The sequence below is a fragment of the Watersipora subatra genome, chromosome 1 (genome assembly GCF_963576615.1).
Source record: "Watersipora subatra chromosome 1, tzWatSuba1.1, whole genome shotgun sequence".
Lineage (NCBI taxonomy): Eukaryota > Metazoa > Bryozoa > Gymnolaemata > Cheilostomatida > Watersiporidae > Watersipora > Watersipora subatra.
The window spans coordinates 68679620-68706532 of record NC_088708.1 but is presented as its reverse complement, the minus strand read 5'-3'; the positions used below and the strand labels follow the sequence as shown (position 1 = coordinate 68706532).

At 36.3% G+C, this 26913-nt stretch overlaps 1 protein-coding gene across 1 annotated transcript in view; it reads left to right on the top strand.

Moving 5' to 3' along the window:
* LOC137405111 (uncharacterized) overlaps positions 1–26913 on the top strand; it is a 33304-nt gene that overhangs the window by 5109 nt on the left and 1282 nt on the right. Inside the window, exons 4-15 of the mRNA XM_068091337.1 lie at positions 4880–4991; positions 7009–7085; positions 10977–11111; positions 12083–12154; positions 14481–14689; positions 15866–16010; positions 16651–16779; positions 17439–18249; positions 18393–18557; positions 19380–19478; positions 19832–19929; positions 26429–26519. Of these exons, the coding sequence (XP_067947438.1) occupies positions 4880–4991; positions 7009–7085; positions 10977–11111; positions 12083–12154; positions 14481–14689; positions 15866–16010; positions 16651–16779; positions 17439–18249; positions 18393–18557; positions 19380–19478; positions 19832–19929; positions 26429–26519 (2143 nt within the window). The remainder of the gene's footprint in view (positions 1–4879; positions 4992–7008; positions 7086–10976; positions 11112–12082; positions 12155–14480; positions 14690–15865; positions 16011–16650; positions 16780–17438; positions 18250–18392; positions 18558–19379; positions 19479–19831; positions 19930–26428; positions 26520–26913) is intronic.

Sequence of the window (26913 nt, the reverse complement as noted above, 5' to 3'; positions counted from 1 at the left end):
TCCTATATAAACTATATTGTATGTATGACCCATAGATGTATCCTATATCAATTATATTGTATGTTTGACCCATAGATATATCGTGCATAAACCATATTGTATGTACAACCCATAAATGTATTTTATACAAACCATATTGTATGTATGACTCAGAGCTGTATTCTGTATAAACTATATTGTGTATATTGTATGTATGGCCATATTTATACCCTATATAAACTATATTGTATAGATGATCCATAGATGTTTCCTATATAAACTATATTGTATGTATGACCCATAGATGTATCCTATATCAATTATATTGTATGTTTGACCCATAGATATATCGTGCATAAACCATATTGTATGTACAACCCATAAATGTATTTTATACAAACCATATTGTATGTATGACTCAGAGCTGTATTCTGTATAAACTATATTGTGTATATTGTATGTATGGCCATATTTATACCCTATATAAACTATATTGTATAGATGATCCATAGATGTTTCCTATATAAACTATACTTGAAGGTATGGCCCATAGGTGTAGGCTATCCTAAAATAAACTATATTGTATGTGTTACTCATAAACATATCCTATATAAACTATATTGTGTATACTGTATGTATGGCCCGTAGAGGTGTCCTATATGCACACCTACAGAAAACTGTATGCGCGACTCATTGATACATCCTATATTAATTACCCCCAGAATATTCTATGTGCGACTCATAGATACATCCTATATGAACTACCTCCAGAATATTCTATGTGCGTTCTATGTTCTATATTCTAATATTCTATAGAAGTACCCCATATGAACTACATGTAGTGTATTTCATTTTTGTATACTTATTTTTTGGATATAACACAGACCGTGTAGAACAGTTCTCCAGCCGTGAAATCAATAGGTCAGCAAACTATAGAGTATCATAGTTTCATAGTGGTCATCGTTTCCCAGCACAATAGAGTATCATAATTACTGTTACTATTTCTCTTGGTGACCAGAAACCTGCTCTTTCAGTGAGGATTTTGAAAGATGAATTGTAGACGTTGACAAAACTACCTTATATCCTAAAGAGCAAAGACGTGGACCACTTTTTTTTACTGGGGGAGTCAACCTTTGCTCACACATACGAGTGCTTGCCTAGAGCAATAGAACAATTGTTTTTTTCATGCCGTTTTAACTGACTTGTTCTCCCTCCCAAAGCTTTGTCATATCCAATGTAATCAATACATAATCACCCTCATAGAACATACACACAAAATCTGTTTCTAAAAAGGCAAGAAATTACCAGTTTTACTGATTTCATATACTTAATTTCATGAATTTTAAGGGGCGCATGAGACGTAGCATTTGTGCTGAATCTCATGTATCTTACAGTATGTTGTATGAGGCATTGTATGCATACTCATCACGGGTTAGATTAAATTGACCAAACTTGTGTATGCTGGGCTGGCTTTTAAATGACTTCATATTCATAAAATCTATGCATGCAGTGTTTTATGACATACATAAGAACAGGCAACAGGAACAGGAACATAGCGAATGCTCTTTGACACAAAGTTAACGCACCCATATTGAGACATTGCATTTGTTCTAACCTATCATATTGCGTAGCTAATGCGTTGGTGATGTCTCGGTGAAGCATTGTCGATTTGTCATTTTGAAACAAACAAGTCGGTGTACTTACTTTGAGTTAGAGCTGACACATCTGTGATTGGCTGAAATATTTGATTCTAACACTAATTATTTCGATTCTCTTTTATTAATTTCCAATGCAAGCTAGGTAGTTCTATCTACGACTCACCTTTCAATGTCGATGACAACAGGGCTTTGCGCAAGCAACTATTTATATAGAAACAAAGGTATTCCTACTTATAATAGCTATATGAAGCTCACTAGTACAAATTGGAACTGTTTATAAAACATTTCAAGTAATTCTTTCAGCAATTGAATCCCTTTATTCTATAATTTGATTTGTCATGAACCTAGTAGTTTTTTGTATTTGGCTTTTTGTTTTGCTAATTTGTAGCATTCTTTCCTTATATAAAATATAGCGATGCAAATAGCTGCACAGCATTATTTCTATCACAAATTGTCGATGATCGACATTAGATAATAAATATGCTGGCAATACTCAACATTTCTCTAATGTCATGGCCTTCATACGACTGACACCAATTTGTCGACCCAAGCATTGCTTTATAGCATTGTTGTGCGTAGTCACAGCATATATTTACACTAGGTATCCATCCGTAATCTAGTTCTGTCATTGTGTATCGCCAATCCTTTAGGGTGCGCTGAGGCGTTATCGCTGTAACTCCGTACGTGTGCGCGTGCAACTACTACCGGGTCCTTCAGCTGTATTACAAGCTCCATCCTCAACATTTGTGCCATAACTTCAACATCCAAATGAAATTTATTTTCCCTGTCTTCTCAATCACATCATTGTATCGGTTCCTTTGAGCATGTTCTGTGAGAAGGCAGTTTCTCTGGAACACTATTGGTGCGAACCACCAATAGCAGCTGTTCCTTACACCAGAGCAGATGTATGACTAGTGAGTTCTGTATGTAAAAAGAAGAGTGGTGCATGTACTAGCTGTTTAGATTATAAGACTGTTTTGTCAATAACTGCACACAATTTTATTTCATAATCATGTTTAAAAAAACATATACGGTACTAAAAAAAAGAACAGTGTGTCGTTGCTTTAGAGAACAAACTAGGCCATGTGCACCTGCAATGAGTAACCTCTATACATGTAGTAGGAATATCTCTGTGACATTTATACAACTCGCTTCGAATTTCCTAGTGGCTCATGTTATGCATTTTATAGTTAATAGCACAAACAAAGAACTGCTAGTCATAGCACCCTGAGCATTCTGTCTAACAAACTGCATTAGTTAGTTAAAAAGAGTCAAAAGGAAAAAAAGAAATTGGTTCACAGTAAACTGTAAAAAAGTCCTTTATAGCTACTGAAACAGAGTGATGCTTCGCTGAATTGCTGTTGATCTTTCCTTGATCCTTCAGGAATTTTTCCTAGTAGATTGGGTGATGCTCCTCATGCAGGCGACAAAGTAGAGTTATATCCTAGAGACCTCATGCTACAGTAGCTACTGTTACTTCAGAGTCACTAGTGTTTACCAATTGGTATAGTGTCAACATTGTGGCCAAACAAGGAAGTACCTGCTTCAGCCTTCAACTTACACTCCCTAGCCCATCATTTATCGCTAGTCTCTAGTCTCGTGTATTTGCTGGTTTACACTAGCTCGCATCTGTATTGGGGTTTTGATAGTCAAACAGGCTCATATTTGAAGGTTGACACAAGCATTTCACAAGCTCGATAAAAAATAATAGCATTTTCATATTTTGATCATTACTAAATTTAGAATGCATCCCTCCCTCGCCTGGTTTTTTTCGCGTTAGTGTGTTTAAAGGCTGCTGATTACGCATTCCGTCTGCTTCCTACGTAAGACTTTATATCAGTGTTTCTGTCAAAAAAATTGGTAAAATGGACTGTTTTTATATCTTTAGAGCTGCTAACAGTTGGGTTTCACATGTGCTGTTTTAGTAATCTACATTAATTTATATACATACTAGCTTTTATTTATAATCAACATATACAATATTTACCATTTTGACTTAATTGAAGGTATTTGTTTATTTCTGTGTGTGTGTCCGCATAGTGCAGAATTCAAATATTCAAAAGCTCGCAGCATTGCTAAAACAGATTATTAAAAATTTTTTTTACTTTTGCTATATGCTCACTCAAGATCTGAAGCCACTTATAAACAGTAACAGGTAATGTAGCTGCTATTGACTAAGTTTTTTTACCCAATAAACTTAAGTAACTCACCATAGTAATTTTTACTATAATAAGAGCCATGTTTTCCAAAAGACAGCTAAGACCGTTAGGAAAAAATATTGCACCTCACAGGGATGCACGGATGTAAAGCCAAGCGCACTAGCATCTGCTACCATGCAGCTACCTTGCCATACTTGGGAATAATTGTGCATATAATCATTACACATGATTTTTCACGGCGCACTAGATTACGGAAGCATGCAAGCATACGTATTTTAAGCAATCGCTATTAACTGGAAATACGAATGGCGATAGACAGACAAACCCTTGGTTTTATATATAGCCTATTTGACAAGCTAATAAAGTTTGTCGCTTATTTGATAAACAACAAACTAACGATCGAGTTGTAATGAAGGTTTTTGATTTTCAAAGCATTACAATAGCAATGGCGCATAATAGACCTGAATTCTTTAGCATTGCATACCCGAAAGATTGGGTTTGATAACTCTATCAGCAGTAGGATTCGTGTTCACAATGGATGTGAGGCTATGTTAAACAGATCTTTACAAAAGCCTTGCATGACAAAAATAATGCGGTGATAATAGAATGCCCAGAACATGAAGTCTTATAGTTATTTAAGCGGATAGTTTGCTACTTAGCTACAACAGCGATAAATCACATATCACATTTGTCAACGACCTGTGCTACTGGTTATATGAAAACAAACCAATCGATGGATTACAGGTTGTTTTACTAAAAAATTACTTCAGATTAAAATAAAGCTACCTGGCCTACAACCATTTCACCATGTGTTTTCTCTTATCAGTTAGTGCAGAAGTAATTCCGCTCCCATTTAGTCACTGTATGTACCCGGTGTAGTCATTGCATGTACCCGGTGTAGTCCCTGCATGTACCCGGTGTAGTCATTGCATGTGCCTTGTGTAGTCACTGCATGTGCCCAGTGTAGTTATTGCATGTGCCCGGTGTAGTTACTGCATGTGCCCCGTGTAGCCATTACATGTGCCCAGCGTAGTCATTACATGTGCCCAGTGCAGCTTGTTTTAAGTATATAATCTTTTATAGCAACTTCGAGAGAAGGGAAAGCAAATAGTTGAGAATGAGACGGAGTATAGCCGATCAGCTGGAAGTATTGCAGAGAATCGAGCTAAAAACAGATACCGGGACATCGTCCCTTGTACGTAACAATACATATCTCAAACCTCTCTCTCTCTCTCTTGCAGTTCGATTGCCTAATGTGGAATTGTAGCTTTAGCAGAGCGTATAAAATACATGTAGCTCAAACAAGTGACAGCTAACATTAGATACCTAATGTTAGATAGCTACCATTGGATATGTAATGTCAGATAGCTAGCATTAGATAGTTTATGTTAAAAAACTAGCATTAGCTACATTGTATGTAATGCTAGATAGCTAGTATTATATGTAGGCAATTTTTAGATAGTTAATGTTAGATAGCTACTATTATAAATAGGTAATGCTAGCTAGATATGCTAAGTATGTATGATAATGCTAGTAAGCACTAGCTAGAGATACTGTTGTGGTGGAGACCACCTTAGATTGTGGCAAGTGTCCATATAGCAATGGATACTCTTTAACCTAAAAGTAAAGCATTCGATTAGAAGAATTAAAGAACCCTAATATCTAATCTTCTTGTTTATAGCCATCTTATGTACTACGTGAATTAACAAAGGTGTGTCTAGCAGACGTGTGCATTTTCATGGCATAGTTTTGCGTCATCACGCAGGCATCGCTCATCCCGAGGTTAGAGGTTACTTCGAGTCAGCAATGGAGCTGCTTATGGAGCAATGGAGGCTGTTGCATCATAATATTATTGCTGGAATTAAAAGGGTAGCCATGGAGCTTTCAGTTTTTAATCGCTCTCTATTGGGGCTGTGAGCGGGTCTCCTCGTTACCAACAGCGTTACCAACTCTCCGTTATCAACAGCTATAAATAGCAGATTAGGAGGAGGAATTCATCCTGATAAGCTGAAAGTAGAAGTGTGTAAATGCCTTCGCAAAGTCAACAATACAACTGGCTGTGGCCGTTCACAATGCTTCATTGAGGAAGTCCTGAGCCATTCTCCTACTTGCTAAGCACTCTAACAGACTCCTTTCTCTCAATGTTCTTGTTCATCGCCGTCTAGTCATCCTTTATTTCACACTTTTAAAGAATTGGCAAGTTGTTGTAAACATTGTTATAGTGTTTCACTTTGGTGTTCAGCCTACAGTTGCCGTGTGTAATTGTCTGTCCTTTGTCCGTCTGGAGTCTAACTTTGTCCTTATGACTTTCTTATGACCTTTGACTCACTGATTTGTATTGTGAAGATGTCAATTCAATACACCAGTGTCAGATGCACAGCATTTAAATTGTGCATCGATTGTGCGAGCAAGCCATTGTGTTGCAATAAAGGTGGGCTCTTGATCACAGTGGGTGTTCAAATTATGTTGCTGTCGTTAGAGAATCATGTTAATCTGCCGCATAGCATAGCTGGTCTTTCTCACGAGTCCTTTTGCACCTCTTCAGTATAAACATGTCTACAATGGACTCAGTTTAAAGTTTGTGTGGACCAAGTTTGTCACAGTTACTCAATTTTTATAAATAATTATTTATGTGTGCAGCCCGAACTTACATTGACATTGTATCCATGGTTGGTACGACCTTTGTGGCTGAACAGGGTAATGTTAGTAAATATACTTTTAATTGCTCTAGTTAATCTAGTACATTTGTGATATCTCTATGAATGTTTCATGTCAGGTGAACTCGTTTATACTCAAGTCCCTTTCGGCATTTAAACTGCGAAAGACAGCAAACTTTAATTATTAAAACATTGATAATTGTTTTATAGAAATACATCAAATGTTTGAGAATTATTGCTTATTAGCAAGTATGCTGTAACTATGCCCACAAATGTTGCGTTTGATGCAGCCAATGTTTTTTTGGCTCAACATTGTTGCAAAATTTAACTGATCATCATCTTTCCATGTGTAATGCAAAAAAAATACATACATTTGCTATGCCAACGTTCCAGTGTGAACCAGGTCCCAGTTTTATATGCCATACCACTTTTTTTTGCCATAATAAATGGTTGCAACTTTCTAAATTCGTGTTACCTGAGCTCAAGTCACCACCAATTTTGTATGTTGTCTGGACACACGCTTATCGGTGTCATTTTCTCACAAATATTTTTCAGTTGATGCAACGAGAGTCAAGCTAAGCCAACTAGCTGAAAAGACCAACTCGGACTACATAAATGCTAACTATGTTCAGGTCAGAGAGCATAAGATTACACTAGCAATCTAGTGTAATCTCCAGCATCATGCTGTAATTCGTATTGTTCTCCTGATACTGTAATGACGCATTACCTCATATCTCTCACTGATCATCTTAGCATACCTAACAGGATAAGGCACTTACTCATTGCGAGGTATACACCCTTTCTTCAGTGCAATAATAGGTGTGACGCATTTGGTCAGCTAGCATCACGCCACAGTTACTCATTGTTGATTACATGGGAACCTCTACTTGCGGAATTAATTCATTCCGGAATAATCCATCTTATAGGTAAAAGGTTTTGTAACTAGAAATGCATTCTACCATATAAATGTCCTAATCGGTTTTATTCCCCTAAGAAACTCGGACATAATACTTGTCAAAATTATAAATATACTAGCCGAATCTCTTTTTAACGTCCAGACGGATAGACGGACATGGCTCTTATTATAGTAAAGATGAGGCGATTGCCCGATGTTACCCGGGAGATAAAGTAATTATCCAATGATGTTGAGTAACTGACCTCGTAAGCTGGTAGTCTAAATCTTTACTAAACAAAAGCCATGTTTGAAACTGGCTTAATGATTTTTACGTTACCGTAAAAATCACAGTTGATCGCTACGTTACACGTAACGATCAACTGTGCTAGTTAATAACCCCAAGCGTTTTAACCGCGAGTATTTTAACCGATGTAATGAATGTCGTCACAATCGTTCATCACCATGGTCAGTTAGACATTGTAGTGTAGTGGTTTAGTTTGTTAGTCTTCAGGCCTGCAGGTTCGGAGATCAAATCTTATGTGAAGTGGATTTTTCATTGCTAGATTAGACCCGATTAGTTTAATCGTTATAACCGTACACAGGGATGACAGGCTAACAAACGTTAAGATTTATATACATGTATATAGATTTAATTTAATAGTTAAAGTCTGTAACAAATACATGTTGGAATTATATTACTCGATAATCAATGGAAATGGACACATGAGAAGAAAAACTGAGAAATAACGAATAAAAACTACAAATGGTATGCTTGTTGTTTGTTTACCTTTGGCATTGGCCGTCTAAATGAGGCTGAAAAGACCACGGGAAGTAGGAGGTCAAAAGAGTTGGGTGTTAGATTGTTGTCTCGGTAATGTTTTGCTCAGAATAAATACTTGTTTAGAACATACGTGGAAAGATATATTTACAGTAGCACGAACTAAAAAATTGTGCAACATACAGAAAACACAGAATTTGAATTGCTAGAAACCGAAGTTGTCTCTGTGTGTATGTGGTATATGATAACTCCTAATTATGCAACAGTTCGAGGCCGCCCAACAGTTGACACCTGAGAGAAAATGTAATGTACGAAAATAAACACACTCATTAAATTCATAATAAACACAACAAAGTGAAATGGAAATTTTTTTATTCTTTTGTTTGTTTGTTCTGCTTTTTAAACAAACTAGCCCAACTATGAGCCCAACTATAAAAGCATTTTCAGTCTCCCATATCTAAAAGCATCTTTTGTAAGTCGAAGCAGTATCAGTAGAGGTTTCACGGTATTGACAGCACAAATTCTTTGCATAAAATATTCCAACTATACATGCATTTACTTAAAGTAATCAATTGATCAATTTCTATCCAATGCTTATGGCCTATATGAATTGTCTTACAGGGAAGATATGGTAGCAATGCTTATATGTATTGTCCGTTTTCACAGGGAATATACAATAGCAATGTTTATATTACCATAAATTCTGGTGTTTAAGTCGATATTTTGACACCAAATTTCAAGCTTAAAATCCATCCTCAACTTATACAGTGGTCATATTTTTCAGGACACGAATTCTAATAAAATTCAACTTCATAAACCATCGCAAATCAAAATTACATGATATGATATATAAGGATTTATTTATAAACTTGTACACTAAAAATTCCCCTGTCATACAGCCCACGACCAAAGTGATATTGGAAAAAAGAAAGGGTACTGCTGGTTGAGAAATGCAATATTAGCAGTCAAATGGCACTGCAGTGCAATAGGATAACTGCAATGTCAGCTGCAATGGTAGCTGTAATGTACTGGGTGTGGGTGTTATTATGTACAACAAACAGCAATAATGAAAGGAAAAGATTATATGTTTATCTCTCCCCTGCAATAGGAGAAATGCAATGTTAGAAGTAAAATGGCAAGCTGCTGTGTAATATACAGTTTGAAAGTTGGTTGTGTTGAATGTAGAATGGTTTTAAAAGCGATCTGTAACAGAAAGCAAACATTAGCATTCACGTGTGTCTGGAAGTTTTTTGCAAACTATAGCAAAATGAAGAACTGGGTCATGATCACAGAAACCATGGTTTAAGTCGGGTGTGTGAGATTTAGAGTTATCTACACTAGCAGAAGGAGAAAATTCTCAGTTATTTTGCAAAAAAAAATTTGATTCCAGCTTAATCACAGCAGATTTTATGGTCAATAAACTGAATGCATGTTTACCGTTAGTGCGAAAACATAGTTCTGAAAAAACTGGTGTTAAAGTTTGAGAAATGAAAACCAATGAAATGTAAACAATTTTGTTTACATTTCAAAATGTCATAGCAACCAATATCAAAAAGTTGTGATATTTAGATTTCTGAATTTATATCCAAAGAATTATGCTGAATTTAAAAATCTAAACAGATTTTAGTTGGTTGTCATAGAAATAGCTGTATATCAATAAGAAAATGTAGGCCTATTACTTAATTTTGTAGATATTAAAAACGGCTTGGCAGTACCGCGATATTGGGTACAGCCGTAATATCATCAACAAAATCTGTAGAAAAATGATAACACTAATATATTGCACACCATCGGTCACTATATACTTCGATCTTATAATTAAATCTTATAAAATTGAATAATCAAATTGAATAATAAAATCGGCAAAAAAGAAACAATTACCTTTCAGTACTTCTACGTTAATTACAGAAACCTTCGGCAATTGGACAATGCCATAGACTGGTGAAATGTGCACGTTTTTCTCGTGAAATGCTCACAGCTTAATAGTTCTACTATCTGTCACACGGATTTATTGGCGTTTTATTTGCCGGTCTTAATTTTGATTAAAACAGACTTGTCAGGTTTTAATGGTGATTTTAGTCCAAATTAATCTGTCTAGTTATGCATTATCCGATCAAATGGGTAAGTTTTAGGATATTGTCTCAACTTTTCAAAGACTTGGTAACATATTTAAATAGGTTTATATGTGTTTTGTATCATTATTATACTTAAACGACTCTACACAAAAATGGTTAAATTTTTTGATGGGATTTCGGTACAAGGGTTTGGTTACGGCCGTTGACGGATAGTTTTCGGGAGTTGTGTGCACATATGCATTTATCATAAAGCTCCCAAACACTTGCTTCGCTCGTGTTTGGTCGTGGGAATACTAGTAATCATATTTAACATGAGATGGATCAAACACCAAGTCCCACTCCTCACCATTCAAATTGTCATCGCGAGGATTGTCTTCTGGATAAACAATTTTCTTTTTCAAATTTAATGCTTTTTTTTTATAGTATCTGCCTACAAACCCACACAATTCATAATATTGTTTTTTATGCCTTGTTGTCTTCACTAGAACTTTGGTTTTTTGTTCTTTTGTTAATTGTTGTATATATTGCCAGTGCCACAAAAAACATGGGCACTTTTGCTGATGGCATTTCTGAATGGCATTTCTTCAGCTATGCGTCGCCTGCCTCTGATGCCAACAGAACTATTGGTGATCAAACGATTTGAGCCAGAGAAAGGGGTCGACTTATACGGCAGATACATGTCAAAACTAGGATTTTTACACCAAACTTTAGACCTTGACTTATGCACCGGGTCGACTCGTATGCCGGAATTTATGATTGTTGTATTTTCTTGCAGGGAATATATGGTAGCAATGCATATATTGCCTCCCAGGCGCCCCTATCTAACACTGTCAATGATTTTTGGCGGATGATATGGGAAGTTGATGTGCGGGTCATTCTAATGGCTTGCAATGAATTTGAGGCTAACAAGGTAGGTAGTGTATGCCACTAACTTAATTTGCATGTGATGATTATAATATTGTAAAGGTTTTGTGCGACCTTCACTTTCCTCCACTAGTACAAGACTCGTGCATGAATACAATACATATATTTCTGCTTAGTTCATCAAGGTGTACAAGAAAGAATCAAGTAACAGGCAATGAACAGGCCCAGAACAGCTCTGCTCTGCCATGCAATTGTTCGGGCTTATATAGCTGCTAAACCCCGCCCTTGTTCTGTTTGGTTAAACCCGGCACGGCTCGGTCCGGCTCAGCTCGGTCTTGAGTCGGTACGGCTCTGGCTTGGCTGTGGCTTGGCTTGACTCGGGATGGCTAGGCTGTGCATCGGCTTGGTTTGGCTAAATGCAAGGGGACGCCATCCACCACAATATTGCCTCCTATGTCAACAAAAGCGTATACACTGATTGTCATATTGGTATTTAACTGGTGGAGTGTTCCTTACTGTCTCTCTTGAGACGGGGCTTTGAAATATTGGCACGGGTTTACAATATGACTTCAACTAGGAGTGTTTCCTGATTCTGCCCAAACACTTATGCCTTATCATTCATTTATTACTGTCTCCTTACCCTAAACATAATATAAACTAATATTAACGTTTCATATCTTACCGTCCTGATTAAACGATGAGTGTCAATGTGTGAACAACTCTCAATATTTGCTTTTATTTACTAATCTTTCAAAATATTTCGGGATATTTGTAGTAGGTAGAAACATTTTGTTACAAAAGCTGATCGATTAATATTGTTTACTTGCACATAAGACGTTCTTTGTACAGCCTTGAATTCACAGAGATATTTCGTAAATGCTCATAACTAGACAACAGTAGATACTGTCACGAAGAGTTGTAAGGTTTATCTAAAAGGCTGGTGGACAACCATCAGTTATCAGTGACATTCATAGCTTTAAATGTTTGTATCAAGCTTATGTATTCTCTATCACACAGCTAAAGTGCACGAGATATTGGCCTGGCCTCACAGAAAGTGATCGTACATTCGGCAACATTACTGTAACCTTGGTGAGTGTTTTATGACACACGGTATGCTGAATATGTACACACATACCGTAAAACCTCTAATTGAACGCTATGGCACTCTATTTTTCAGCCCTTCCTCTAGAGTGGCGGTCAATTGAAGGCGGCATTCAAATAGAGGCTGGCGGTGTATTTTTCAAATGGCTCGTCAGAATTTTCGGAAGATAAATTTAGCCCCATTAAAGGCGAAGCGAATGTCGCCTTCATTTTGCTCTCTTTTTCCGGTCAAGCGAATATTTTTTGGATGCAATAAATCTGCCAACTTACCTCTAACTTGTCAAAGATCTTTTAATAAATGAGCATCGAGAAACTTAATATAATTGAGGAGTATCTCTACCAGTTGATATCTATTGCTTGCAATTGACCTGCGATGATATAATAAAACGTGTCCTTCTTTGCAATTTGTTGGCATTTTCAATTTTTATTTCGTTCTGAATTTGAAGACATATTTTTTTTTTATATCTATATTTAACATTGTTGAATAAAAGCTCACTGCATTCACTGATATGTTTGCTACAGTTTGCAGCCAAAGCTACAACTAGCTTTTTATGTGCAAGAGAAGTGGAGTTATGAGCATTGATCCATTGTGAGCCGTGTTAAGATAGCCGCAAGTATGCTATTAAATAACATGCTATAAATCTGCATATTTATAAGTCTGCACAATAATAATCTATCAAATAATACAAATATATATTCATGAACAAGTGACATAAACGAATCATACTTACATTACATGCAGAAACAAAAATTAACGTTTTTAAAACAAAAATATTTCCATCGTTTGCTCGGATAGCTGGGTTCTGATTGTGCTTTCGATAGAACGAACATTTACTAGTTGTCCAACACCTTCCACAATATCTTTTGGCCTCAATTCTTCTTCTGCATCGCTGAAATAGTTGATATTAGCGTCCAACATTTTTTGGCGGTGTAAAACTTTCAAGCGCTGTGTGTCGCACCAATGCAACACGTAAAAGTATGCTCGTAAACGTAACCTTTCGTCCAAACTTGCAAACCGGTTTTTTTATGCATGTCCTTCGAAGCAATAGGACCGCAGTAAACGAGGAACTACTTGAGACAGTAATTATTTCTATGGCGTTGCTTTGAAAGTTCATTTACCATCATAAAATGAAGCCGGTTTTTTATGTATGTAGGCTACTTCGAAGTAGAAAGACTGCATGTAAACGGAGAACTACTACTACTACTAGCCTGAGACAGTCATTGATTATTTCTATGGTGTTGATTTTAAAGTTTTAACGAAAAAGATGAAAAGCTTTGGAATTGGACAACGAGAGAATTAATTGTTATTGATATAAACGACTTATTATTGATACGATTTTGTTGACACTTTTCTCCTGATTAGTTGATATTATGGGCTCATAAAGATCAAATAATGTCAAAGTGACGGTCAAATAAAGGCGGCGTTAAATTAGAGATTTTACGGTAGTTATAGGTTTACACAGACAGTATTCTTTCTAGCAATAAGTAAGAATGCTACATGTTGCTGGCCTGTGTTTCAGCTTTTACAATTATATACTTAGGGTTGTTACAAGGCATGCCTGCCACAGCATCATCTAGCATGCTTATATATGATAATATAATACGAACATGGGATATTATTATATATAATATGATCTAGGTGAGATATCATATATCTTGAGGTGAGATGTCGTACATCTTACCTATAATACATCGCCTCTATGTCTATATTCCATCTTGGTGAGAGAAACTTAGAAATTGTGAAGCTGCTACATGTACAGTTATAGTTGTTAACAGCTACATGTAGTTTAGTAATACATATAATACAGTTATAGTTGTTAATCAGTTAGTTTAGTAGTACATATAATACAGTTATAGTTGTTGATCAGTTAGTTTAGTAGTACATATAATACAGTTATAGTCGTTGATCAGTTAGTTTAGTAATACATATAATACAGTTATAGTTGTTAACAGCTAGTTTAGAAGTACATATAATACAGTTATAGTTGTTAATCAGTTAGTTTAGTAATACATATAATACAGTTGTAGTTGTTGATCAGTTAGTTTAGTAGTACATATAATACAGTTATAGTTGTTAACAGCTAGTTTAGTAATACATATAATACAGTTATAGTTGTTGATCAGCTACGTATATTCATGCATAGAGTTTGTTTTGTGTCTGTTCAGATTTACTTGTATAGGGGCATCGCTATGGCATCTATTACACCTTATATGACGTGTAGTAAATGCCATAGATTACCTATCTAATGCTAGCTATCCACCATTACCTATCTAATGCATAGAATATGTCATGCAATGTCATATTTGTGCAAAGTCATCGTTGGATAAGAGAGATGATGGGGAGTTGTTGGTGAGGCGACTGCAAGCCGAGTGTGACGGAATCCGGCGTACAATCATGCAATACCACTATACAGCTTGGCCTGACCATGGCATTCCTCAAAACATGGCTCCTATTCTTGACATGCTCAGCAGTGCCCGAACATACCAGCCTGGAGATGAGCCTCCCATAGTTGTGCATTGTAGGTGAGTTTCACAGACTACGTGATTGCGGTGCCACTTTCAATATTTTATGGGTTTATAAATACATCTGGAAGCACTTATGCTTGTTATAAGCTTATTCATGCGGTATTTACCGTATATGATATTTATTTGTACCGAAAAATGCTTCTTAAAGGTTGACTTGCAACAAAATTCACATTGCAGTTATTTGGTATCAAAAGATTCACCATGTCTTACTCCGTTGTGTTGTAAGTGCCAAATATGTGGAAATGTGATTACAAGCTCTTAAAAGCTCAAAAACGAAAAGCCGCCGTAGATTGGAATCTCTTTATTTCTATGACGTAACCACGAAATTTGGTTATCGTCTTGTCACGTATGTTCTCACATGAATTGAAAGGCCAATACAAAGCTCAATATAAAACTTATCGTAGTACTAGTTTATGACAAACACTTCGGGTTTTATCGAAGACCCCGTATCAAATATAGATGCTCGCTACTTTACAGTTTTGTTTCGGCCTGGTTTAATCGGCAAGTCGTAATCTGATCATGTGACCCAATACTTCGCAAATAATTTCTGCAGCACTTTTCGATTATCACAAGTGACCAACAGGCTCGTCATGGTTATCAGACAATGATATGTACTCCTTCAAGCTAAGGCTAAAAAATTAAACGAATTTTTACGGTAAGTTATAAGATATCACTGCTAAAAGTGACAGCATTACGATGACGATAAAACAGACGCGTAAGAACAATAGACATAGTTTTATTGAATGCGTGAAGTATATTTGTGAAAAAATTTCAACGAATAAGGTTGCAAGAAAGTGTAAACAAAAACCATCTCTCACAACTACATCACATTTGAGCCGTTTCGGAAAGTTAATCCAAACTACGGCGGTCTCGTGTGGCTGCGATTTTCTGTTCGCTTTTGAGCTTTTAAGAGCTTGTAATCACCTTTCCACATATTTTGCACCTACAACACAACAGAGTAAGACATGGTGAATCTTTTCATATCAAATACCGGTAATGTGAATTTTGTTGCAAGTCAACCTTTAAAGAAATACGTATTCTATTTTAGCAGAGTTGCAGAAGTTGTAAATTATACTCCCGCAGGAAGTGGGTCATAACAATAAGCTCAGTTGGTGAAAGATGGGATACAAAAACCATCGACATCTGTTATTCGCATGTTTTTCGCACTTGCAGTGCTGGCTGTGGCCGGACAGGTACACTATTGGCAATTGACTTTGTGAAGAATTTGCTTAAAGAGGGCAGAATCACAGAGAAGCTGAGCGTCTTTGACATTTTACTTGAAATGAGGAGACAAAGGCAGTCTCTTATACAAACCCCTGTGAGTAGTTATTAGCTGCCATTAGCTCTAGTAACATAAACCCACTGTTACTTGTATCTGTATCATAATACTGTTTCATACACGACCCCATATATGCAAGAGCCAGTCACCTGCGCAGTGATATAGTTGTTGTTACCATAAGAGTGTCTGCTCTAATGTAACTTATAAAGTCAATCCTATTTAGATTAGAACATCAATTGTACATACATACATACATACATACATACATACATACATACATACATACATACATACATACATACATACAAACACCACACGTTCAGGTGTATTATTGATCCAAAAGATTACAACATGCATCTCAGTCATATTAATTTTTTGTCATAGGGAAACTTTCAAGTGATTGCTTTACATATAGGGTGATACGTGTTAGGTGATATGTAAGGTTTTTGGACTACCTAGCTTAAAATTATCAAAACTTAGATTGTGTAGCCTCAGACCTCTTATCGTGACTGTCCATCAAGTTGCAATTGTATAGCTTGGATTCCTGTTTTATTTAGGAGCAGCGTAAGACGGTCTATCAAGTTGTAATTGTATAGCCTGGGCTCCTGTTTCATGTAGGAGCAGTTTTTGTCTTACTATCAAGTTGTAATTGTATAGCCTAGGTTCCTGTTTCATGTAGGAGCAGTATAAGACAGTCTATCAAGCTATAATGGAACTCTTCCAGCAGAAGCTCCACACGCATTCAAACCATTTATATGAAAACTTTGAGCATTCCACAAGCAACTTCAGCAAACAGCGTACCCAAAAGGTGAGATCTTTCATTCAATCTCATTTTAATGCAATTCAGTGAATATTGTAAATAGCTCGTTTGTTATATGCAAGCTTTTATGTTTAATTTATGTTATTCTTGATGAAGCGGTATATATATATAGTTGATAATAGTCTACAGAGCAGAGAGCTGATAATAGTCTAGATAGTATAGCAGAGAGCTGATAATGACCTACATGGCAGAGTATAAAGTGAACAATAACATAAATGGCAGTGCATAGAGAAGACACCGACCTACATAGCATTGTTAAGCACTGCGTAGGGTGAATGATGACGTACGTAGCAATGCATAGAGTTTGTATTGACCTACATAGCAGTGCATAGAGTTTATAATGACCTACATAGCAGTGCATAGAGTTGCAGTGCATAGAGTCTATAGTGACCTAAATAGCAGTGCAGAGTTTATAATGACCTACATAATCTGGGTTGGAGAATAGCTTACAAAGCAGTGTGTGAAGTAAATAATGACCTTTATACCGATGCATAGGGTGGGTATTGTCTCTATTAGTATTCGTCCAATTATTGACATATACCTACATTTCCTTTTTTCGACCAGCTTTTCAGTAGTGCGGCTATGGTCAAAGAATTTTCTGACATAGGCATGTCGATTACATGGCACTGTTTTTGCTTCAATTTTAGTCTCTTAGAGAAAGTTCGGCCATTGCTCATGACTGTCTCAGCTCTCTCTCTCAAGATAATAGAGCTGGAGTAGACTCGACAGGTTCTGAGGCTCCAGAGATCCTAAACACAGCCAGGAAAGCTACACCTCCTAAAAAACCGACTCGTCCAAAGTTGGCAACATTGACAAAGTCAACAAAAAATGACATTCAGAGCAATATGGTAGAATGTGTCAGTACAACTGGTGAAGGCCTCGTCAACTTGACATATGCTTCAGTGACGACACCTCCCAAAAACGGGACTATATCAGCGACTATCTCAGTGAAAGGTGGTGATGCATTTTCAGAAGGCGCTTCAGAAACTCTCTCTCCAACAAAGCCTCCAATTCAGCCACGTTCAGATAGGCCAAAAGTTAAGCCACCTCTTCCAGGTTCTCAAAGTTTAGATAAATCTCACACAGCGAACAGCCAGTTTCTTCCTGAGCCTATCACACCCAATAAGTCTACAGTTGTACAACCTAAGGACTGTCAGCCAATGTCACCGGTTAAGCGTGTTCGACCTAAGTATTCTCACCAGTATACAGAGATAGATCTTTTAGGGGACAGCACAAATCAAACATCAAATTCAGTTCCAACACCAGTACTTACCCAATACAGTTTAGCTGGAGAGATTCCATCAGCGAATGCGGCAGCGGATGATAAAGGCAGCAAGGAAACAAACAATGCGTTAAACCAATATTGTCTAGCAGGAGAAATTGCGACTGGTAAAACTGTAGGTCAAACTGAATATCAATTAGCGGAGGAGATAAGCCACAACACAGCCGATAGCCAGGGTAAACGTAGATACATACTTTTGTAATTTCTGGCTTATATGAAATCGTTCTTGTAAGTGGTAAGTAGAATTGATCGACTGTTTGGTAGGTAACTACTAGCTACTGCTTTAGTACTCTTAAATCTCATTGTAAATCATTTGCAGGGTGTAAAGGAAGTGACACGCGGGTAGCTGCAAAAGCCGAGGAAGAATATTCGTATGCCGATATTGGAGACCGTAAATTTTGTCGCAATCGAAAGCAATTACAAAAGCAAAGTGCCCTTCCTGTGAGCCATTCTCCCGTGATTGACTCAGGCTCTCTGAACTCAGGTTGGGCCTAAGTCATGGTCTCATATATTTATATTTTCAATTATATTTATATAATTGATTAAACAAATCTATGCTGAATTTCTACTGAAGAAAATTCTGCATCTAAAACTCATCTTCGTCTGTCTTTGATTTTGAGTAACGAATGATAAGAGTTTTTGTGACTTATATTATCTGATAGATGCAAAAGGACACAAATGAAATTGTGAACATGCAGCTTTTTCATGCTTGAAGTTCTGCTGCATCTTGAACATTATTTTATGGAAATCATTCCATTTTTTTAGCTTTTTATAGACAATCGGGTGCCGTCTATAAACGGGTATATTCTGTATTTAGCCTCCTCATATATTGTTCATTGCTGGTTATTTAGACTGTAGGCTACATCATACTCTATGTAATTTAGACTGTGGACTACATCATACTTTATGTTATTTAGACTGTGGGTTACATCATATTCTATGTAATTTAGACTGTGGGCTACATCATACTCTATGTAATTTAGACTGTGGGCTATACCATACTCTATTTAATTTAGACTGTGGGCTATATCATACTCTATATTATTTAGACTGTGGGCTACATCATACTCTATGTAATTTAGACTGTGGGCTACATCATACTCTATGTAATTTAGACTGTGGGCTACATCATACTCTATGTAATTTAGACTGTGGGCTATATAATACTTTATGTAGTTTAAACTGGGCTATATCATACTTTATGTAATTTAGACTGTGGACTACATCATACTCTATGAAATTTAGACTGTAAACTACATCATACTTTCTGTAATTTAGATTGTGGACTTTATCATACTTTATTTAGAGCCCAGTGAATACTCGTTGGCAGAACCGCCACCTCTTCCAGAGAAAACTGGAGATGCATTCATTTCAGATGATGCAGACAGCTATAGCTTAGTTGAATGTAAGTGATGCTGCTTGTACGCAATACAAATATTGTCCGTTTCATCGTTATATGTAGTCATAATCAGAGTTTAGTGCATTAGAGTAAGCAACAAATTTTTGTTGCATTTTACTTTGCTCATTTGTCTTCTCATCCATTTTTATCTTCTAAAAAGAATTTAATGACATACGTATCCCAAACACCTCTTGCTGCTGGTCTGCTCTTCCAAATTATTTATGGTTGCGCCAAATGCTTCATTTTGGGATACAGTTTATTTAAGTGATGGGTACATAAATGCAACTGTACAGTATAGCCAAAGCTCGCAAACCGTCACTGATATGGACACAATTTGCTATTGCTGATTTTTGTTACAGACACCCAAGAGAGCACTAACAGTGGGAACCAGTTTTCTATCCCGAAGCCTAGCACCTTGCTAAACTCCAAACAAGGTCTTTTCAAGCTTTCATCTTTAGTAAGCTAATATTTATTTTTTCTTTTTCTCACAAAACCTCATGTTCCTTCCTAATTGTTGGGGATGCATATATAGTAATTTTACCAAATATGTATAGTTTTGTTAAACAAAGGTCAACCTGTTCAGAATGGTTGGGAACAGCTTGATTTTATATACCTATCAAAGGCTAGTTAGTTAGTCTGTTAGTTAGATTGGTAGTTATAAGCTCACTATAAGCTCACTATAAGCTCACTCTCTTCTCACTATAAGTTTACTATGAGCTCACTATAAGCTCAATATCAGTTCACTATCAGCTCACTATCAGCTCACTATGAGCTCACTATCAGTTCACTATAAGCTCACTATCAGTTCACTATGAGCTCACTATCAGCTCACTATCAGTTCACTATGAGCTCACTATCAGCTCACTATCAGTTCACTATAAGCTCACTATCAGTTCACTATGAGCTCACTATGAGCTCACTATCAGTTCACTATGAGCTCACTATCAGCTCACTATCAGTTCACTATAAGCTCACTATCAGTTCACTATCAGTTCACTATAGGCTCACTATCAGCTCACTATAAGCTCACTATAGGCTCACTATAAGCTCACTATAAGCTCACTATCAGTTCACTATAAGCTCATTTCGAGCATTGTCATCAGAGCACTCCAATATTTTCATCCGTATAAATGCATATACTTTCTAAACAGATTTTACCAAAATAGACTACCAGTCTATTAATAGTAGTAACCATGTAAATACTGGATTATTCACACTGTATCCTGCATTCATCTTCAGATCTATCTGCATTGCTATCATGAAATCAAACACAGGTGCGATGTGATGTAGAGAGGTCACAACTCCCTGTTTTCAGTGAGAATCGTCTTTTATCAAGGCTTCATTTGGATAGCACAACTCCTATGCATGTTTACATTCTTCTGAAGGCACACACTAGAATTCGCTCACAGAAATGGGAAAGGAGCGCCTACTATATTCTATGCAGTACATGTATTAGTGAAATGCATAAACTAAATTAAACTTGATTCATGTTTATATGCGTACTCTATGATTTTAGGCAACTTTAATGGTAGGTGCTACTTCCTTGCGAGATGATCCCTGTTAAATTCCAACATTCTCCGCTTGCATTTTCAATTTTCTGTTGTCTTTGTTCTCAGGTGACAGTAGTGTTAAATATTCTTGCTGGGTACCTTCACACCTTGTCTTTTTGCAACATAAGTTTTTAATTTCCTCAACTCTGAATACATTAATGGAAGGCAGCTTTTACAAATATTCACTAGTTTTTCTGTTTATTACAGTAGTCCCTAGCAACTTGGCTGTTCAGCTTTCACGGCTTCAGTACATCGAGGTGTGAAAAATACATCAAAAATCAAAGAAAATAGGTAAAAATCAAAAATAACAAAACAAAAATACATAAAATCTGTGTATCTCTCTCATACTTGACCCAAAGAGGTCTCTCCGCAAGCATCATTGTGATAGCAATCATCATGGTTCACCATTTTTCTGTTATGTTTTGGGAAGTGTAAAAATGCTTGGGAAAACCTTCATCATGACTCCTAATAGCCTTGAATCCTCAAAATTGTCTAATGATCTTGAAAAACGCTTACGATTAATTAGAAAGTGACTTTTTCAGATATAAGTTCATCAGTTTCCATTTCGTGGATTTTTACTTTTCAAGGGGCTGATTATCTTTGACAAATGAGGGATTGCTGTATTGGGTAAAGTCAAATATCATTTAAAACTATTGCCTTGTCAATCAAATTTTGAGAACTGTAAATATAAACTTTTTATTGTCCATATTCAATTGTAATTATGGTATTGTCGGTGTTGAGAAATGATAAGTTATTTGTTTTAATGTTTGGACATGGAAATACTTGAGCATGTTTTAATCTAGTTGAAGTACATAGTACAGGCTACATATTCACAATAAGCTATGCTAGGTGCTAGGAAGGCAGTCAGTTTTAAGTTGTATTTATTATCTTCAAACCCGATCTAAATACTAGTCTTACATTGGCCTTTTTTATAATATTCTATTAAAATTTATAGATTATTGGTCAGGGTAATTCATAGATAATAATTCATAGTGTATCCAGATGAAGCAAAATGTCAAACCCTGACTTATAATCACGGTATGCATTTTTCGACAAATGACGTTAAGCTTGAGCAAATATCGTGTTGACATAAGCGAATGAAACATTACAGGGTTTTATAAATGAAGGTGAAAAACTAATAACAATTATAAATAAGATGTCATAATAGTAGAGAATATTTAAATCAAATTAATTAAATGTAGCCTATATCTAATGTAAATTAAAGTAGGTTACAAAGTGTAATTCTATCAGATGCTCTCTCACCGAACCTATGCATTGCTGAACTCAGACTTGCGTTCACGTAAATATATATATACATATACATGTATATATTACTTTATTGGCAATAATTTCATTTTAAATAGAAATATTTTTAAATTTATGCCATACAACAATAATAAAACAAAGTAAAGAAAAATAGGGCAACAGTTAACCGAGAAAATCAAATAAATTGTTTGACATACAGTGTTTAAAATGCCTTTCTTTGCTAAAATAATGGATATTAGGTGGAAGATTGTTAAAGCAGCTAAAAATTGTATTTTTAAAATAATTGTTAGATGTTGTATGCAATCTGTTCATAAAACGTTAAGTTGAAATGGGTTGACAGTCTGTAACTTTATATTAAAATCGAAGATAAAGCGATATTAAAAACTCACTCTACTGATTATTACTCTATTAATTTAGTTGTTTACAAATAGTGTAGGTTTTCATGTTTGTTTTGCACATAGTTTAATACAATTAATTTGTTTTATGGCTATACATAATTGAATTATTTTTCATTGTTCATTGGGCTGTCTAATAAATTGAACCAAATAAAATGTATTTTATAATAAACAAAAATATGAATAGAAATATGAAGAAAATACCAACAAGGATTAACATATATATATGTATATATATATATAATAGCTGTACCACCTGACGTTGCCCGTGTAATAGAAGAATATTTGGACAGATAATTGATTTGTATTTAATATATAACAACATTTGCCATTCTAACTTTCAAACTACATATCATGAAAAAAATAAAAACAACTGTAAAGGTTTTAAAACTTTGTCAAACAACTGTACCTTTCAAGCTAGTAGCCTGGCATATTGCCAATAGAAAATTCCACAAAGCTAGTTAATAAGGTTAGGCTTCTAATGACGGTAAGCCATGACTTTGAGTCTGCATTGTTGTCCAGCTCAGCTGTTCTAATAATAGCAATAGCCAGAAAACCAACAGACTGATCCACAGACGGACTTTGAAAAATATATATATATACATGCAAATGTTAATCCTATATATAGTATATATATAAATCTCAATGTTTGTCCGTCTGTACCTCTGTACATCCGTCTGTCCAACTATAGCGACAAAGTTTTAAGAACGACATATCCGCTGCGAACTGGATTTAAACTCACAACCTCCAGTTCTGTGGACATCCATTTATCCAACACACTACATTGTCCAACTGGCTGTACCATGGAATAAATTTAGCCCGTACTTGGAATACATGCCGGCCTTTCATGGCTTCATGTTGAACACTGCAGCTAGCGATATGCGTAAAGCCATACATGAAGAAAAATCCGTGAAGCCTTACCAGAAGAAAAATGCATGCCCATAGGTGAAGAAAAACTCACACATAACCAACAAGACTATTGCAATCAGTATAGGGCTGTAGAGGTACTGCAGCCGGTATAGTATGAATTACACAGAAATAAACACAGTAAACAGAAATAGCACAGTACACAGAAATAAACATACACCTTCATTTAAAAGTTAGAATGGTAAATGTTGAATATGTTGTTTAAATGTAAATTTTCTGTAGAAAAACTTTTTATTACTGGTGCAGCGCCGGACATTGATCGAGTCATGTCTATATTGAAGTTTGACTGTTGTATTTTAATCCTGGTAAACAGGTTGAATGCTGTTCTCATTTTGAGACAGCATTGTATGGTCTTTAAAGATGAGCTCAAACAAAATTTCAGTAGGTTTCATCTGAAGGTATTTTTCTATTTCCGTACTTTTCGGACTATTAGCCGCTACTTTTTTTTTGATGATTTGAGCCATGCAGCGTACGTAAGGGTGCGGCTACTCTGTGGCTTTTTCTTTGATCGCTAGGGCGCATTAACCAGAATCTCCGGTTAGTGTACCTCTAGCGGTGAAAGAAAATACGAAACAATGCATAACAGTACTGTTCCGTTAGGCACTAGGTTAAAAAGCGTCGGTTAATACGAAACAGTGCTGTTAGGCACTGTTCCGTTTTAAACAGCAAAGTTGCTGCCGTGTTAAAAAGCAACGTCCTGAGTTTTGCGGCCTATACAAAGGTGCGGCATGTTTTGTTTTATTATCGTCTTTTAAAAAATAAAGCAGATGCGGCTTATATAGGGGTGCGGTATATAGTTCGAAAAGTACGGTATTTGCGAGGAAAACATTTTTGATATTTGCGGTAATCTGACTGCCAGGATGTTTCAAGATTAAGCTTGACAAAACTTGATCGCGGTTAATAGTGTCGATTAGGGTAAACTGCGATTGTGACGTCTACAGTTACAAAGAGACCAACTGAATAGAGACACGTAATGCTGCTACTTGAACGCTTTAGCCGATATCAACTATAGCAAGGATATCAACTATAGCAAGGATATCAACTATAGCAAGGATATCAACTATAGCAAGGATATCAACTATAGCAAGGATATCAACTATAGCAAGGATAGCAACTATAGCAAGGATATCAACTATAGCAAGGATAGCAAGTAGTGACATCAATTCAAATGTATTTTTCTTCCGAGTGTTTTAGCCGCAATCAAGTTTTGTCATTTTAATCTTGAAACATCCTGGCAGTTAGATCACCTCAAACATCAAAAACAACCGCAAATGGCCGAGCAGGACCCGATACATTCTGAAAAAATCTAAAATTTTGTGTTAGTTCATCTTTGAGGTAGTAATTTAAGGTCGTTAAGGCAGCAATGAAAACTTGTTTGAGTTAACATGTGATAACAAGCTGCCTCAATTGACTCGAACATTTGGATGGGAGCATGGCCAATCTGTTTTGTTCCTACCAATTGTTGTAAAGAGGCTTTGTTTAAAACTCTTATAAAAACTCTGCGTTTGTCTTCCTCGCTTATCTTCAGAAAGCACAAACCCCACGGCACTTGAAGACTTTCAGCAACAGATTTTTTAGGAAATTTTTGTTTAGGTAGTCCATCTCACCCAATCATGTTTTGTATACCATGAGCAAATAACTCTATTGTGAAACTGTGGTTTCACGTTTCTCTGTCAGACATCGATGTTTAGTGAGTGACAATCTAGGACAATCGGGCAAGTTTATGTTTTCTTTTATCCTCACTTCTTATTTTCCATTTATACTAGCGCTAGTGGTGTATAATTAGCCAATGAATAACCTGTTCAAGTCTGTTTTTAACTTTCATGTTCTATTTTATGACTCCCAAAAATAATTATCGCTATGGCAGGCTCATAGTTTTTAGTAGCCTCGGGTGAAAAAGTGGCTCCTTGACAACAAAATTAGCCAATGTGATGGAGCAGTAAAAAACATCCTGAACAAGCATCAACATGCTTATTCAACGTGAGACTATACATTACTGTCTCAGTACGGTCTCAGAGACTATACATTGCTGTCTCAGAGACCATACATTGATGTCTCAGAGACAATACATTGCTGTCTCAGAGACAATACATTGCTGTCTCAGAGACCATACATTGCTGGCTCAGAGACAATACATTGCTGTATCAGAGACTATACATTGCTGTCACAGAGACCATACATTGCTGTCTCAGAGACAATACATTGCTGTCTCAGAGACCATACATTGCTGGCTCAGAGACAATACATTGCTGTATCAGAGACTATACATTGCTGTCTCAGAGACCATACATTGCTGTCTCAGAGACAATACATTGCTGTCTCAGAGACCATACATTGCTGGCTCAGAGACCATACATTGCTGTCTCAGAGACCATACATTGCTGTCTCAGAGACAATACATTGCTGGCTCAGAGACAATACATTGCTGTCTCAGAGACTATACATTACGGTCTCAGAGACCATACAATTCTGTTTGAGAAACAACATCTTTGAGCCCATTGCAGTGTTAATTTTCCCAGTTATGTTGAACTATTGATTAACCGTTTATTTCCAATGGTTAGAGCAGGGCTGGTGTAGGGAGTTGATATCTGGTGAATGTGAAACCGTAAGAGCGTAACAACCATTCACAAGCTGTAGATGATTGCTATGAGCCTGGAGGACTAACCTATAGTGTAGTATGTGTGCTGCTGCTAGCTCCCTTGTTTTACCCGCACTGAGTCACTGCTGATTTTATCATAAGCAGTGGCAACTATATACAGGAAATAGCATGCTCAACCAATCCTTGTTTACTTCATTGCCTACTTCCTATTCCTTGCAGAAACCTAACAACAAGAAATCTTTGACGTTAGCTGCAGGTAACAGCTCTTTGGCATCGCCGGTGGAAATCATGTACAGAGGAATGAATATGGGTAAGACCTGCAACACTCCATTTCATTTAATGATTTGAAAATAGATTCATGACTGAATCGAATACCACAAAATTCCACAAAATTAATGTCTAGAGAAGACAAAGGGATGGCAGATCTTTATAGAGTCTCAGTTGGTATTTACGGCTACTCCCGGCTTTGGTTGTCTGCTAGAATTCAACAATGAATTCATGTTATGGTTAAACGATGGTGAAGCTCCAACTGACCAGCCAAAAAGAACCTATGAGGTCATCATTATCAGTCAGAGTCATTTTCAGCTTTGAAACAGGTCTGACTGTCTAAGCTCAGATGAAGTGAAAATAGAGTGAAATAGACATGTGGCAGTGATCAACACTTGAACAAAATAAAAAATAGTCAAAAATGGTCAAACAAACTT